This window comes from Botryllus schlosseri, chromosome 1, assembly GCF_051294905.1.
Source record: "Botryllus schlosseri isolate E-star chromosome 1, Bs_hap1, whole genome shotgun sequence".
Classification (NCBI taxonomy): Eukaryota; Metazoa; Chordata; class Ascidiacea; order Stolidobranchia; family Styelidae; genus Botryllus; species Botryllus schlosseri.
The window spans coordinates 34,817,712-34,835,092 of NC_137236.1; the positions used below are offsets into that span (position 1 = coordinate 34,817,712).

At 40.2% G+C, this 17,381-nt stretch overlaps 1 protein-coding gene and 1 non-coding gene across 2 annotated transcripts; both read left to right on the forward strand.

Annotated features, from left to right (window-relative positions):
* The first annotated feature begins 1,908 nt into the window (after window positions 1–1,908).
* Window positions 1,909–17,208, forward strand: LOC145435825 (uncharacterized). Its single transcript, XM_080313097.1, has 7 exons — window positions 1,909–2,305; window positions 2,364–2,432; window positions 4,197–4,412; window positions 4,792–5,013; window positions 5,936–5,974; window positions 10,409–10,565; window positions 13,203–17,208. The coding sequence occupies exons 2-7, from the start codon at window positions 2,399–2,401 to the stop codon at window positions 13,561–13,563; spliced, it is 1,029 nt and encodes a 342-aa protein (XP_080169223.1). The 5' UTR covers window positions 1,909–2,305; window positions 2,364–2,398; the 3' UTR covers window positions 13,564–17,208.
* On the forward strand, window positions 10,747–10,819 carry Trnat-ugu (transfer RNA threonine (anticodon UGU)). The gene has a single exon. It is a non-coding gene; the product is annotated as a tRNA-Thr (tRNA).
* Window positions 17,209–17,381: the final 173 nt, after the last annotated feature.

Genomic DNA, 17,381 nt, shown 5'->3' on the forward strand with positions numbered 1-17,381 from the left:
TTTTTGGTCTTGTTTTTAAGACATATCTTGCTAATTAAGAAACGACATGATTTGTGGTCTAAAAAATGAGGCCGGAAAGTTGGCATGGGCCACGAGCTCTAAGACATAACTAGCTTATTGAGGCAGTTTTTGATGTGTCAGTTTTTTTGGTCTTGTTTTTAAGACAAAATTTGCTAATCAAGAAACATCATGGTTCGTGGTCTTATAAATCAGAATGGTAAATTGCCATGAGCACAAGACGTAATCAGCTTTCGTTGACAAATTTTGATCCATCAAAGGTCATTGCAAATTCAATCTAGTGGTGACTTGAGAGCGGAGAGCCAAAACGTATTTGGTGGTGCCATGTTTGTACATTTCTCGTTGGCCACATGTCACATTTTAAATAAGTCGAATACAGGATGCATTTGCACCAGAACAAAATTTCAAAGTACCGTACCTTGTCACTTTTCACTGACAAAATGGTGTTGGCACGTCGCACCCAGCACAAATACTATTATATGCTCAGCCTACAGTACATATTGTTTGGAGGATTGTATACAAACTGGTAAGTGTTATCTAAAGGGCTGCCATCGACATAGACCAGAAACTAAGGACAGACGAAAAATTGGATTAGCATGACAAAACGTTTTTGAGCATACTTTGTATTTATACGAGCCGTGGCATATGACATTCCTTACTTTTCGCCAGAAACAATCTGCTCCAGCAACTCCTCGATATTAGAAAGTGATTCGTGGATCTCACGAGAGCTCAGGTCTAGGTTTACCTTTACTCAGGGCCGAAACAGCACTTCGTCAGCCCCCCTCCCCACCCCCATAGGGCGATAAATCAAACTTCTCCACCTCGTTGTGATTAGAGGCGTTATAGAAAATGGAAAAAGGCCGTACACTATGTTTAGACGAAATCATGTTTGAGAGTATGGAGCAAGAACTCGAGTAACAATGCTTGCAGTCTTGGTCCTGGCCGAATAAAACTTATTTGCGATGTTGTAATCGGGGAATATTGTTTTGAACAATTGCGATGTACTATCGTTGGTGAGGAATGATTGCTGGTGTTTGACAGTATGGAATGCCCAGGTACCCTCTGCAGCAGCTGCGTTGTCGTCTGTTGTCGTTGGTGCTGATCGACTTGTGGAAAAAGTATTCATCGACTGGCTCAAATTAATTATTATGACACACTTCTTGTGTTTTTGGGTATCAATGTGAGTTGAAATAGCGGTCTTTCCTGTGACCTCCAGGTCCCTTCTAACTTCGTTAGATATCTTAGAATTCTCTCTCATAATCGTCACGAAAAACGTTCTGACGCCTGCTCATTTTTACTAATCAGATTTAGCCATATTAGTAGCTAAAACTACGTGCGCAAGTACAATATAATTTAGAAAAATTTATCAATGATTAATAGCTTTACTAATTTTTAACCAATGTGTCGACTGCACTGCGCCTTTTTTCACTAGGCAATAAATTCTGCCTTCCCCACAGCTTGAGCTTATTCTTCTGTAGACCAAACAGCAGGAACCTGATACTGCTGTTTACTGCTAAAATGACGTCCGCCGTGGTAGCTTGGTACAAACGAAACCACTCACGGCCCGAGCTATCTCACCACTGAGAAGTCTATAATCTTATGGTGTGTACGTCCCGAGAGTTCCTTTCCTTTATGATGTCATATAATCTCGACACAAAACATAATTTATGAATATTATGCAACACAAATACCAGAGAAAAGCAATCGAAGTTCTGTAGTGGTTGAAAATAAGACAAAATAAGGACGCAAGTCGAAAATAATGACATTTCTTAGAAATAAGGACAGTTGAATTTTCTAAGACGTGAACGTGAAAATCGCTCAATTGGCAACACTGTAATGCAGCCCTGCAACGAACTGCTACGCTTCCCTAGAATTTCTGACAAACGCCCTCGAGAACGTCACATGACAGTTAATGCAGGAAGTCTCTTTGTGACTAAACACTTGTTACAATAAAACCGCGAAACCAGCCTCTGAGCATGCGTCAGCCAGACGCAAGGAATAGTGTTCAGATTATTCTCGAAAGTGTGTTACTGATTGTCAGGAAGTCTGTATCTGAACTATCTGTGAGCTTGCAGTAAAGGTGTTCGCTGAAGTTGGTCACTGATACGGTATCATTATTAGTTAAACGTACAGTTGTGTAACTATAATACGGTGCGCGTCAAGTCATGGATAGTATATTTCCTGTGTAATAAGTATTGTTGGCGCTAATCCGATACGCTCCAGCTGTGAGAATGTAGTTTGGCTGGCTTAGTTAGTTTACATCTAGAAACGTCATAGTAGCACTTGGGTACAGCGTTCAGACTTTCAACTGAGCTTCTAAAATACCTTGTCTATTCCTATACCAGATGCCACTATACTTACCTGAATAATCGTCACGAAAATGAAGCTTAGCGTGCTTGTAGCAATCTTACTAGGTGGGTACCGATCGTAGAGCTAGTAATGGTTATTTTAGGGCAAGTCTTTGCAGATTTTGCAACTTTTTTTGCAACTTCCGGCAGCTTCCTAAATACTCGGAAGTTATGCAGTATAATGTTTTAACCTGATTGGAGGAATCATATATTGCGACTTTTCTTAATTTTTTTTCATGCAACTTTTTGCAACCTTTTCGATTTTTCATGTAACATTTTGCAACTCTTTTCGATTTTTTACAAGTTTTGGCAAGTTTTTTCGATTTTTCATGCAACCAACTTTTTACTGGAATTGGCACTATATGTAAATAGGTCCTTTCTGATTTGTCGTACATTCAGGCTACACAACCCGACAATTATATTTTATTTTTTTAAGCTAATGATTTTGTTGCAGTCGCCAACATTGAGTTTTGCTACAGTGCCTTGGATACGGTACGACTCGAATATCTCATATCCTAATAATTTCAAGGAACTTGTCCATAAATGCAACTTTCTAGTGGAACTTTTGTGAAAATTAAATGCAACTTTTTACTGAAACTTTTGTGCAAAATAAATGCAAATTTCCACGGATTTGACTGCTACAAAAACTTGTCCTAGTTATTATTCATGTTCTCACCATGATTGCGTCACAATGGATGTGACTTAGTGCGGGGTAAGATCATATATAACTTATCTCCATAGGTTAATTATCTATGGTAAGACACGAAGGTCAAATTGCAACAAACATCACATCATGTATGAAATATCGTCTTCAGCTGGGGACAGAGTAGGGACTTATAATAATCAAATTGAAGGCCCATTGAATTTTGATATCTATCTCAGTAAACGCTCTACTTCTGAGAGCGGACCCAGTCTATATCAAATACGCTCTAGAACAGTGGTTCTCAACCGGGGTCCGCGAAGCATTTTCAGGGGTCCGCGAAACCTCTAAGTTTACAAGATAGTTAATAACCCAATTTGTAATTTTTGAATTAAGAAAATCACGAGGCAGTTCCGCTTCAATAAAAACCCCAAACTCACATCAACAGAATGACCGTCTGGAATGAAATATCCTGCTGTGCAGACTCGTTGTAATTGCTAAGCTGCCTATAGCCTATACTGATAGAAATATTTTGGTGTTTAGAAATGTTTTGTTGGGGATTGTGGAAAACATAAAAAAGTTGAATTAGCAAGGTCAATCACGGTGTCATGTTTATTGCGATCATACCCAAATGTGTCGTCGGAAGCGTTACACGTTATTATTGCATTCGCCACCACCTGTTTTGTATAAATAGATTTTCGGCACTCGTTCATATCAGATCGAAGGCGCGGATTTCCAGGACACGACCACGTATTTCTTGAAATGCAGAACTCGTTTTAAAATGACAAAAGTCAATTTCTACAGGAATAGTATATGATGCTATTGCCAAGAAAAGTCATTTTGTTTCTATTTATCATTAGCCTGCTGTTATCATTTGCACAAGATAAATGACGATTGCACGATAATTGAGATAAATTTGTCCTAGAACTCCAGGGAGTCCATGGGGTCCGTGCCGGTCCAAAGGCGGTCCGCCAATACAAAAAGGTTGAGAACCACTGCTCTAGACTAATAGAAAATGAAAAATTTTTTGAGTGTTTACTGCCCATGCTCAGTTCGAATGCTAATGTTCAAGGGAGTGGGTTTCGAAAACAGGACGATGCTCCACATCTTACCGTCATTGACCATTGTGATCGTGTCCAATGATTGAATCTTCGTTGAAAGTGCTGGTTACATATTTTGGTATGTTGCAGGAACCACTTTTAGCAACCTTACCGCGGCAGGGTGTCCAACTTCGACACTACTTCGTGACTCCGAGGGCACGGTCAACTATGGGGGCAGTGAAGCGGAAAAGAAAATATGCAGATGGACATTTCCAGTATTCGCAGCAAAAAAGAGCATCATTGTCATTAAAATTATATCGCTTTCATTGTACAACAGCGGATGTCTCGGAATTTTGCGCTTCCCAGGTTGGTATATGCCAGCAATACGAATTACCTTACATCCGAAATCTCTTTTAAATTCTAATTTTGCGGTTTTTGACCATATTATAGTCATTCTGGAGATAGGTATTCAGAATTGAAAATGGCATTCGAAATTTATAACAGAAAGGAGTCTTGAGTTAAAGCCGGTGGATTTAGCGAGAGAAAGTAGAGATATTTGATGAAAATATTGTAACGATTGGTTGTAAGAGGCGTAGGAGCTTCAAGTATGAATATGAATCGAAAACCCGGTTTTTAGAAGTAGGCCTATCGTAAGAATTCTTTGCTCTCAATCGAACATATCGCATCACTTTATAGCACCGTAATACAATGATCAATGCAATCATCTTCCATACATCAATCACAGATTTGGCAGCGTTCTGTAAGAAGCCAGTCGGTTTCTGCATTGTCTACTCCTATTATCCGGCATGCGAGGACGAACATGTTCACGGCATCATTCAAGACGCAAATTGCACAGATTTCGTCTGGCTTAACAATAAATCAACATCATGGGATTTTCGGTACCAAGTTAAAAGAGAAGGGACATTGTCATTTTCGCTTGATTACAAGCGTTTTCCCTGTAACTCGAGTAAGTGATTCAATTAACCATTTAAAGGCTTGCTTCACTTAACTTTTATCTTTACAAAATGAACTGCCACACGCCACATCATTTTTTCGCTTGCCTTTTATATCCTCTGCTTTACTTTTCGTTCAGTGTGCATTTGTGCATGCCTCTTCTCTACTTCGCCTAAGCCAAGGTGGGTTTTTGATCTCAAAGACTAATCCAAGTCGTTTCGAAACCTTCCTATCTTTTCATTGTATCGCAGTTTTGTAGTATTTTGAAATGATGAAAATATTATTAAAGTGATACTATACTGATACTCTAGCGCAGTGATTCCCAAGCTTTTCTACCCACGTACCACTTCGAGGTTTTATGCAGTGCTCGCGTACCATCTACATATGTCACGTGCGCCGTAGTTGATCAAAAAAATGTTTCCATCATCTATTACGTCATAATCACGTATTTGACCTGTGAGGTGTAATAACTAGGGCGTTATTTATACGTAAAAACGGAGGATTTTGACCTGAAAAATCTAAATTTTGACATTAATTTGACTCATTTTGACATGTCAGAAAAATCGCCCTAATGATAACAAATTCTACTAAACTAGGCGTTATCAGCCAGGGTTAATGGGATGCATGGAATTCTTTTCTCACCACCAGTCAGAAAACTGCAAAAACTTCAAAATCAACCCAACTGAACTAATAACTCTCTTCGGTCGAAAATAAAGAATCTTCTCGCGTATACCACCCGGAAGACCTTCGCGTACCACGAGTGGTACCCCGACCGCAGGTTGGGAACGACTGCTCTAGCGTTATCAAACATGCTGATATATAGTTGTGAGAATTAGCAGGAATGTATATAGGCTAATGAGCCGACCCTATACCAATGTAGCAAAATAAAACAGAATTTTTCCCACTGTATGTGTGAATTTCAATATTGATTGCAGAGGCGACAGCTAAGTCCACAGGACAAATGACGACATCACGTAAGTAACCTATATCGACTCCACGTATATTCAGTAGGGGAGACCGGGGACAAATGTAACTAGGGGCAAATGTAACAATCGACCTCACCGTTAGTAGGGTGGAGAAAACGCCTTGATATTTTGAGTGCGCATGCGGTAGTTATCTATGCTAACATACCTGAAGTTACGTTTAGCTACAATGCGATACCTCGTAATAATTTGAAAAAATGTTGGACACTTGAGTAAATATTTTCTGGTCTAGAACAATTAGTTCAGAGGAATAGTACCTCAAGTGGTTGCAACGTAATATATGTAGCTTGGACATTTTGGGCTCTCTTTCGAAATTTTGGACTCTTTGAGTAAATATTTTCTGGTCTGTAATAATTTTTTCCGGCGAATAGTACTCGAATGGTTACAACGTGATACGTGTAGCTGGAACAACGTAACCATAGTCTACCGTGATGATAGAACGGTGCTTTACAACCTGTGTGACGGTTCGCACTTGTGCGAATAAATAATTGCAGTGCGAATGACGAAGGTGGTGCGAACGGTGCGAATGAAAATCCGGGTCAAGTACGAATGAAAATCGTGATTAATTATTACCTTTTTTGACGTGGAATAATTCAAATAAACCTAATAGGAAATTTACGATCAGTGTAAATTTTGTAGTTGCGACGCAATTGCAAAAAACGACGCACCACTGATCGTAGCTCTCACAAGCCGTAGTTAATTATTATTACCGCACTCTAATTATTACGTAACCCAAAGCCTGGTTTGAAAGCTGGTGTAGTGACAGTATAGAGATCTGTACAATCTCTATAGTGGCAGACATACAGTATCCGCCCGTCTGAGCCTGCGACAGGCTGGGAAAATGACGTCAAAGTGACTTTCTGCTTTCTTTCGCTAAATAATCAACATAATTTTAGTAATAACTGTCCGATTTGCGCGAGGCACAAGGATAGTAGTAAATACCATCATTACAGACTCACATTCGGAAGTTACTGTAACGCAAATTTTTACCCCTGCAAGTGTATAATTTTGGGTCGACACGGTGCCAGAGCTATCTTTTAATATGTATGTCATATTTGTTGAATTTATCGCAAAAAATTCTGCGAAAGTTTTTACATATCCAAGATCACTGTGTTGGGTATTGTAGCCAATTTGCGAGACACGCATTAAATATGACTTTATCATGAAAATTCATGATAAGATTTGTTCGACTGTTTTTTTCATGGTCGAAGACCGTTGGGATGAGCTAGTGTAGCTGTAGGAGTGTGCAACGAGCGAGTTCAGGCCTCCGAGACCCATTCATTTCCAGACCAACCCCTTGAAGACGTAAAGTTTTGACGAACAAACCGCTGATAAAACGCGGTGCCAAAAACATAAGCGGCGACAAAACCTTGGTCTAAAAATGACCGATACTGGATGGCCAAACCTTTCAAGATGGATTGAATATGCTCCGTTGTCGGCACGGAATAGTCCCGTTCTTGCAATATGAGGACTGAGGAGACAGTAATACAGCTGCGATGCACAGAGGTATTTAATTCGCCCTAGTTCGAAATCGGGTGCGTAAGACATGTTTTGTAGAGCTGTGTTGTGTAGAATTGTGGTGTGCGCGTTCTGTATGTCGTACATGCCCGTAAAATCGTAGCATACAGCTGTAATATTAAACATAAATTCCTTTTCATGTGTGAGGCTCGGATCGCGAGATGCCACAAAAACTCAAATTTTGGTGGTAGTCTGAAGGCTGCTTTATCGTTAATGTCATGAATTCTCAAGTTGGATTGAGCTAAAGAGTACAACACACAGTATCGCGAGTTATTTGTTCTTCTCCTAAACTTGCGACCCAGAAGTTGGAGCAACGTATCATCAGGTAGCGAGCTCTAATGTGGCTACTCTTCTTGATCGTTTTGCACCTTATGTTCCAAAGAAATAAAGCAAAAGCTTCAACACAAACATGTGGGTTTTTCATCCTTTCGACAAACTGGAGCCACGCGGGACCTTTGTCTCCAGCTCTTGAATACGATTTCTGCCAGCAAGCATTTTTCACTCGCAGATAATACGCTGCATTTTGGATAGGGGTGCAGAACAGATTTTAAGACCTGGCCATCTAAGCCCTAAGTAGACATTTTTGCACATATTCCCAACAACATTGTTTGGCCGTGAAGGGTTTTAGTGAAATAATTGAAAGCAAAGCGAGCGAAAAAAGTTACCTTTTTAATAAGACACTTGGTAGCTTAAGCTACATACTAACCAATTTGTTGCAAATCTGAACAAAATGTTTTTAAGTAGGCCTATATTCATCTTCTTTTGGTATAACAATTTTTGTATAACAACGATTAGTTTGTGCGAATGAAATTTATTTTACAAAAAAAGTGCGAACGGAGCTCAAAAAGGTTGAAAAGCACTGTGATAGAATAACTAGGACTTGCATCGCCTGGAAGGTACTATACTGAGACACTAATCATGGTCGAACGTACCATGGCAATTGTAACACTCTGTTACTTCTGCCCCGTCACAATGTCTTTCCAGTGCTGCATATCTTCGTTCATATGTTGGTGTAACCATTTATGTACAGCAGATGGATCTTGCAACAGACAGAAGTTCAATACCAGAACAGATACAACCTTGTCATGCCAATTCTAACATGATCATCTGTTGGAACGGCCATATAAAAGTGGTGATGTGAATCTTAGGGATCGGTTATTTCCGTGTTTCAACCACCCTTTCTGTTGTTGATCGACTTTTGGTGAGTCGACCTTCAATAGTAACTAAAGAACTTGCCTATGACTGAATCCTTTTCCCCTGACTTTGAGCATGGCCCACTTACATTTTGTCATTTGGTGTGAACAATTTATTTCAATTTTGTACAGAACAAAAGAATGCCATTAGCTTTGACGCCACATACTGCTGTGACCTCGTTTGCTATACTATCATCGACCAATATATTTTAGCCAGGTCGGTTTCGCACCTTCACCGGTGACCGAATGCCCAACCTATCATGTACGCTTAACAACAGCACCTTGGCAGATGAGGCCGAATACGCATATAGGATGATGATGGACTGATTGTGTTTCTTGAGCACTTTGAGCTCATGAAAAAGGCACGAAGGGTGATACTGTATTCGGATGCCAAAAATGTGATGGAGCGTAGCCTGAAAGCGTTAAAACTTCTCTTTATTCAGTTTAATACAATAATAGAATTTGTGCTCCCGTTATCGTTTCTCATTTCGTTTGTTTTAGTTTTAAATAGCACTGTTATAATTGCCCCGCATTGGTGGTACAATTGCCCCTTGGTACAAGCGATTGAAACATATGAGCAGCAATTTTTGCGACTCAAAATTTCCATGATTTTTTGTCGATTGAGTTCCATTCTAGTTTTTATGTCACGTATCGAGTAGTTGGCTTCTTTCTATAAAACTTTGGAAATGAAATTTCCATGAGAAAAACACGTAATGTTAGAAAATACAAAAAGTGTTACAATTGTCCCCGATCTCCCCTACTTTATACAATATAGCCACAAGACCCAAGCTTACAATCTTACATCGGTAGGCCTGTTGACCATGCACATTGCACACTCCAGTTAAAAAGGTATGCATTTATAGAGACTATACAGCGCTACCCGGCAGTTAGGTAGTGACATGTAGTGTTGGTCAGTAATGAACTATTTCCTCTTGCAGTAGATTTTGCCTAGTTACACTACTTTTTCAAGTGGTTATGTTGTTGACTACTTCTATTTAACAGTTTCCGTTATCTAGGCTAAACTACTGCTAGAATACTCACTTTTTACTTTCTTGGAAATTGCTACATCTCCTTGTACTTGCATAGAAATTTAGGACGTTAATTCTACTTGAGTTTTAACGATGACTACTTTGCCAATCTCTGATGACATGTTACAGCCAAATCTTTGTTGGTTTGTGTTATTCATGGTGTTTGTCGACTACTATGGTCTACACCAGGCCGATATTCTTCACTTTTATTCCGTAACTGCCGACTTATAGCACGGTCACTTCTGCATGGGCTTTTTGTAAGACACCGCTTACGCGGATGAGGTGGCGAGGAGAAGCCAACACATATAGGAATTATGTATTTTGCATACTGAATTCGGTATAGGAATTCTAAAGTCGACCTCGGTCGGACTTGAACCCGCAACCCATTGGTGTTGCAGCCGCGGATTATACAATATGTTACTGGCTTTGTGGTTTAAACATCAATAACATAACATCCTTTTCCGGGGTGCTGTTAGCACAGTATTACAAATGTGTGCTATTAGAACGCTTTACTAGCTTAATAAATTTCAATAATGGGGACATAATATGGCGTTCTTGACCTGTGTGCGGCGAGTATTACTTGTTAACATTGTCGCGTTCTGTATTGGTCGTTGAATGCGATTGTTCAAGTTGACTTCGTTTGGCCCAATTTATTCAACCTAACATCCCAATCCGCTTCGAAACAGTCACTCCACAGTTCAAGTCAGTCGCAACAGGAAACGAAACAGCGCAACCAGAGGCGATTGGTGATGGAATCTCGTCAGGAACGCTGGCCGGAGTCATTGTGTTTTTCATACTGCTTCTGCTGGCGTGTCTAGGAATTATCTTCTGGCTGTACATTCGGTAAGTGATTTCCCGTCCGTGTGGTGTTTGCGGTAAGATGCCTGCTGTTTTCTATATGCCGAACCAAAGCTCATATCCGTTACACCCATCCATACTAACGACTAACGAGTATATCTTGTTCACTTCAAGTCCACTTTCGCTTGTGAAAATGAGAGATTACTCTCGCTCGCGACGGTATGTAGCCGCCATAGCTCAGTGGTTAGAGCACTGGTCTTGTAAACCAGGGGTCGTGAGTTCGATCCTCACTGGTGGCTTTTTATTTGCTCCTTCACTCATGACCAGACATGGGGTAATCGCGATTAGTAATCGTTATCGATTACGACGATTACAGCATTTTCAAGTAATCGTAATCGCAATCGATTACATTCGAAAAAATCCCGAAGTAATCGTAATCGTAATCGACTACTTCGCATATTTAATCGATTTTTTTTGTGAAAGAACGATTACTTTTTATTTGTACAAGGACTGTGACATGAACTGAACACTCGTGAACAAGGAAGATATATTATTCGAGTTATTGAGAGCACAAACGTCTGATTTTCAAACGCCACTGCTCATTATTACGTCAGAGGTAGCCTATTAGCTTTGCTCGTCTTTGCGTAGGAAGTGTCCACGCATAGTAAATAGATATTCGATGTACATTAGAGTGATTGTAAGAAAACCCACCGTGATGTATATCGGTTTACCAATACATTTCAGACGCCGCTATACCTCGCATCAGGATAATTAATCATAATCACCTCTCTGCCTAAGTTAAAATAGCAACTTTTATATTGATGTTTGGTTATGCTTAATTAAACTAACAGAATGTAATAGTTCTGATTCTAGAGTTAAATGCAGTTTCACCGTTGCTGCTTGGCGAGCAGTAGGTCTATATGGTACGAACGTACAGCAGACAGAGGTTGAAAATTTTCTACTCGTCAAATAAAACATTACGGTTTCCACAACGAAGCATCAAAATCAACAGCTGCTGATATATATCATAACTGCGCCGTTGTTTTTCTGTTTCTCGTAATGGCAGCTTGCATTACATTATCTGCATTAAGTTGAAGGCAGAATTTTATGTTCACTTTGTGTTATTCTCTTATTATTCTACTCAAAACGGGCGCCAATCGCTATTTCACAATTCTTTACTGAACATTTGGACTTGCCGCCATAGCCATGAGCGCGGGTTGCAGCTAGAATCAGGATCAAAACAACCAAACTTTGGTCTTGGGCCCCCATAGGGTAATCAGTTTGGAAGTCTCAGCGCTCGATGGTCAGATTTACCTGAGGGGGGCACGTAATTCATAATTATAACCTCTTGTATCTTGCAATAATTACTTTATTGTATGTTTTTAATTCGTGACCTCCGGTCTGTTATATAGCCAAAAGATATTGATTGTAGTGGCCCAAACAGCAGACTAAAAGAAAAACTTGCGTCAGACGCACACACAAATTGCCATGTCTAATACTCTGTGGGTGCCCGGGTGGCATTTGCAGCGTGGGCTAAGATTGGACACATACCCTAAGTTTTGCCCACTGTATTTCTTTACTAGCACACTTCGTGGAGTCTCATGTTGGCCGAAACTGCATATGTCTTTTGATGTGTCGAGGAGCGGTATTGACTGGCACCTAAATGCCTATTACTATGAATTATGCATGCTTTATTTCTTGAGCGGGAGACCTATGCATTTCGAAATCAAGCTATTTAGAGACATTTAAATCGCAAGGTTCAAAGAGAAATTCCGAGTTAATGAAATCTCTAGAAAATGCTCTATAATTTATGTTGGTTTACAAAATAATTCTGAGTCCCCTCCAACCACGCTCCAAACCCTATTGGGGAATTGGGGGTGCGGCAGTTATGGACCTGACAAGAATGCAAATCATTGGGTGAGATAAACCGTCCTCTATAAAATGGGCAATGGGTACATTATGACGTAAAAAGGAAATGTCCCATTTTTTTTAAGGACAGTTGTTATATCATTGGGCCTTTCCAGCGCAATCCAATTATTGTCTTCCAATATAACTACTACGATGCGAAATAAATGTAATCGTGAGTAATCGTGATTACTTTTCCAATGTAATCGTAATCGTAATCGACTACTTCCCGATTTTGCTGTAATCGTAATCGTAATCGTAATCGCGTGATTCAGAAGTAATCGTAATCGCAATCGATTACATTCATGAATTAATCACCCCATGTCTGCTCATGACATTGATCATCGTGGAACTACACACGCCGTTACTTCTGATTTATCGATTCAATCCTATCAAAAATGTAAAAGTAAGTAGTATTGCATAAAAATTTTAAGTAGAAGTGAAAGTATCTGTTCATGACATCGCATTGTGTCTTATCGCATTGTACATTGTGTGTGACTGTTCAGATTAAAAATATAACCCAACAATGTTATGTTATGTCATGTTAAGTATATAGTCTGACTGAAAGACATAACCACTAGCGTATACTTCAACTAGGCAAAACATACATTAGTACTATGGAAAATCAGACATTACTGCGTTACTAACCCTCTCTATAGTAAAACCCAACCTTTTGCTGCGGAGTTTTCATCGCTACATTGTTCACAATCCTGAAGAGTTGCATACTAGAGTGGATTTGAGCGGTAATTATTAAGCTGTTCTCTGGCTCTATTTCAGTGTGCGAAAACTGAAAGCCGGGTCCAGACTACCGCGAGTGCAATACGAGCTAGCGAAACCGCGCGACATCACAGTTCTGCAAATATCCAACCCTATAGCGGTCGACGACACCGCGAACGGAGAATCTCACTTCCCGCTACACGGCGAACACCGTAGCAACCGTCTCCTACAGCTAACAGAAGATGGAGCTTCTGAAAACCAAACAGAACAAATGCACAACGACGAGAACTACGGAGACGAAATTCAACAGGACTATAATTCGTTTACATCTGACGACAGTGTGGCTGAAGACGTACCCGAGGACGACCCTGCTTACGCCTACGCGACGGTCAGGAAAAGAGCGGCGACTAATGCCACGTGACTTGACCCTTGATTGAACAAGGCTTTGTTCAATATCGAGGTATAGTCTCTGTGCGGATGCGGACGTCTTTGAATCTCGGTATTTCAGACGCGGGGGGTTAGCTGAGAGACGGGTTGATTATTCAGACACCGCGCAGTACTAGGGCTCACTGCGAGAGGATAACAAACAGGGATCTATCGAACAATACATGCAAACACCGACACAGTGACATATTTCACATTTGCAGCAGTCAGATTTGGCCCATTAAATACTAGTGTTAGGATCAAGTCACTACCTTCGAGTCACGAGTCATTTCGAGTCATTGCACATTTTGACTCGAGTCAAGTCAGGTCAATCGATTTTCGAAGGTGACTCGAGTCAAGTCAAGTCAATCGATTTTCGAAGGTGATTCGAGTCAAGTCAAGTCACTCGATTTTTGGAGGTGACTCGAGTCAAGTCGAGTCAAGTCAAGTCACGAGTCAAGTCACATTTCAAGCCAAGTTGCCTTTTCGAAGTATGAGGCTTACCTACGCCATTGCATTTTGCTAGCTATTTGAAATACAGATTAACTGGTCATTGATTTTGAACCGATGAACTAATATGAAGTTTAATATATACACGTAAGACGGCGCTGTATCGCTTACAGATACTTAGAAATGCTAAACTACGCAGGTATAATTGCATGGCCTCAGTTCATAGTTACCAGCCAAAATAGAGATTTGAGAAACGAATTGATAAGATGCAATACATATCCCATTTACAAATGGATATGATACAATTCGAGCCTGCGCGAATTGTCGAGGACTATATAATCTATCTTAGAATTTAATTTCAATAAAACAAGAGGTTTTGCTCCGGTACATAGAACAGTAATAGACATTTTTCTATTAAAATACTATACTATACCAGTTTACGACAGCGTAAGCTGTAAGTTTCGATCACTTCGTAAGCGGTCAATATATTCGTGAGAGAACAATGGGGAGGCTCAGTAAAACGCACGATAATTGAATGATTGGTCTCTCTCACGGGTTACACCGGAGTTTCACGAACAATCCGATTGCAAGATACAGTGATTTTTATCGACATCGATTGCTCGATGACTTGAAATTGACTCGTGAATTTTGCTTCGAGTCACGATTCAATCCACATTTCTAATACGCCGAGTCAAGTCAAGTCAAGTCAATTTAACAAAGTGACTCGAGTCAAGTCAAGTCATACGAAAAAGGTGACTCGAATCATCCCAAGACTGTTAAATACATCTAGTTGTGCGAGATGCAGGTAATCTAATTCTTATCCAATTTGCGAAATGTTTCCATGCGTTCATTTTAATTCTGATCTAATTTCTGGTATTCGCGAAAGGTCTAAACGAGCCATGAGGTTTTGTGAACATTGAACAGTTATTTGCTATTTTTGTAAGCATGATAATGAAATCTGATTTGATACGAACTGAACTCGATATTTGTTGTACTTCTTTCCAATTGGGAATTTACTTCTATTTCCAAGTATTTTCGAATTCAGTAATTCTGATCTGATATGAAAAAATGTGTAGCTATAATAGGGCTGCTAGACTTCCGGATTTCCGGACTGGTCCGGAATTATAGTGTTCAAACTGCGTCCGGAAAGAAACGCTAAAATATGCTTAAATGTCCGGAATTTAGTAAAAATTATATTTTAGCCCTAGGTTTCTTGGTTGATTCTATTTCCACTTCCAATTTTTCTAGTTATCGAACGTTCTCAGCTTGCAAAAGCTATGCTTTAAACCATTCTCGTATATGATCGTTTCGGTTTAGTAGCAATTTTTATCAGTTCAATACACCACAAAAATTGAGATACAATGAAAAGATAGGAAGGTGTTTAAACGATTACTTGGAGTAGTCTTTGAAATCAGACACCCCCACCTTGACGTAGGCCAGGGGCGGGCAACTTCTCCAGTCGGCGGGCCGCAATATGGGTAAATGAAGTACTTGGCGGGCCGGATTCCTGAATGGAGACACAAAACGCGCGTTTATCAACCTATACAAGGATTAATTGTATTTAATATAAATTTTTAGTTTGAAGCATAGAAACCAAAACAGTATACAATGAATTTAATAATGTAATGTATTTCTATAGCTGTTGAATGATACATCTGTGGTCAATCTAAGTTGTGAACATGTTATTTGAACTCTGGCTGCATGTCGCACACAAAGAAAACAAAGAGCCATAAGATTAACTAAAAATCGCTATCATTTGTGTCCGAAAAAAAATGAATAGCCTACGGTCTCTATAATTGGATGTAGTGAGGAAGTAGTGGAGAATTACGCTAGACTGTGAGCGCGAGTCGTATGTTGCGCCCTCTGGTGTAATGTAGGCCTATATACGAATTAACGAGGGCTGGGATTTTTCCCATTTTATCAGGATATCAATTCATTACGGTTGAGTACATGCGTAAATACCGGTAATTCCATCCTTTCAGTGTTGACGAACTTACGCGTATGCTCCACTTTGGCACTGTACTCACACGCACACACACACACGCTAAAGAATAACCTGCAGTTACTAGGCCTATTGTGTGACGTAATAAGCAGGTATAATGGGGCCGTATGTTGCCCGTCCTTGGCCTAGGCGGTGTAAGGAGGAGGCATGCACACTGAATGAAAGTAAATTAAGATAATATTAAAAACAAGCGACAAAAATGAGGTGGCATGTCACGGAAGGCGAGATCGATAGGTCAGGTCGTGGTCCGGTAATCTCGCGGACGGACTATAGAATTCATTTTGTAGAAATTGCTTGTATTTCGACCTGAATGTGGACATGCTCGTCGACTGTCGGATAGCCGGCGAGATACTGTTCTACACGTCAGGTCCGGCATATTTGATGGAGCGATGATCTTTTAGGTCGATCATGTGATGAGTCGGAAATTGCCAACTATCTTTTAATCAGAACAACAATACGGTTTAACTTCTTCTAGTTCAGGGTGCTTCATACCCGATGTTCCACGGAACACTAGGTATTCCGTGTACCAGTCTCAGGAGTTCCGCGCAGGTCAAGACAGACACCCGACTTATACATATTTGTGATGACACGCCCGTGTTGTCTTCTACACTGGGCAGGCAATCAGGCCCGATCAAGTCGAGCTGTCACTGTCGTTGTGGTACGTCGTAAGCAGTGGCGCACGAAGAAGAGGTTGGGGTTCTAAATCTGAACCCTGACCTTCTGAAATGCCAATTCTGTCTCAAATATTTAGAAGTTCATTTCCAATGGGAAAGCATTTGAATGTTGTCCCCTACCTTAATATGGAGAAATTGAAGTACGGGCTCTTGACCGTTGATTAAGGATCCATAAGTCCTCTTTTAGGAGGATCTGTCTTCTTTCTTCAAGAAACCCGAATTGTATCTGAGATACGCCCGAATGTCCTCTTTTCGCAAATCGTTCTCTTTTATGGTCACGTGTATTAAACGATGTCCTCTTTCTCAGATCCAAATAACCCTACCGTTTGTGTAGTCACTGCAATGTTGCCAACTACGGATGGAAGAAAATCGCTAAAACTGGTGTCAAAAATCGCTAGATGGCGCTAAATATTGAGAAAAAAGCGCTAAAAAATAGCGCTAAATCTGGATTAATTGTTAAAGGTGTTAAATTGAACCTTTATATCGATACATTCTTCTCAGCTATATTTTACTCGTCTGGAGTCAAAGTCACTTATCATATTTCTAGTTCATAATACGTAATAGTCAAAACGTACAGTGCATTTCGATAAAGCAGATCGCAGATCAATGAACACTGACCAGGTTTGCAGGCATAACCGCTCACTATATCAGCGTGCCTTACTCGATGCGTCGGTGAATACGTGATGCGAT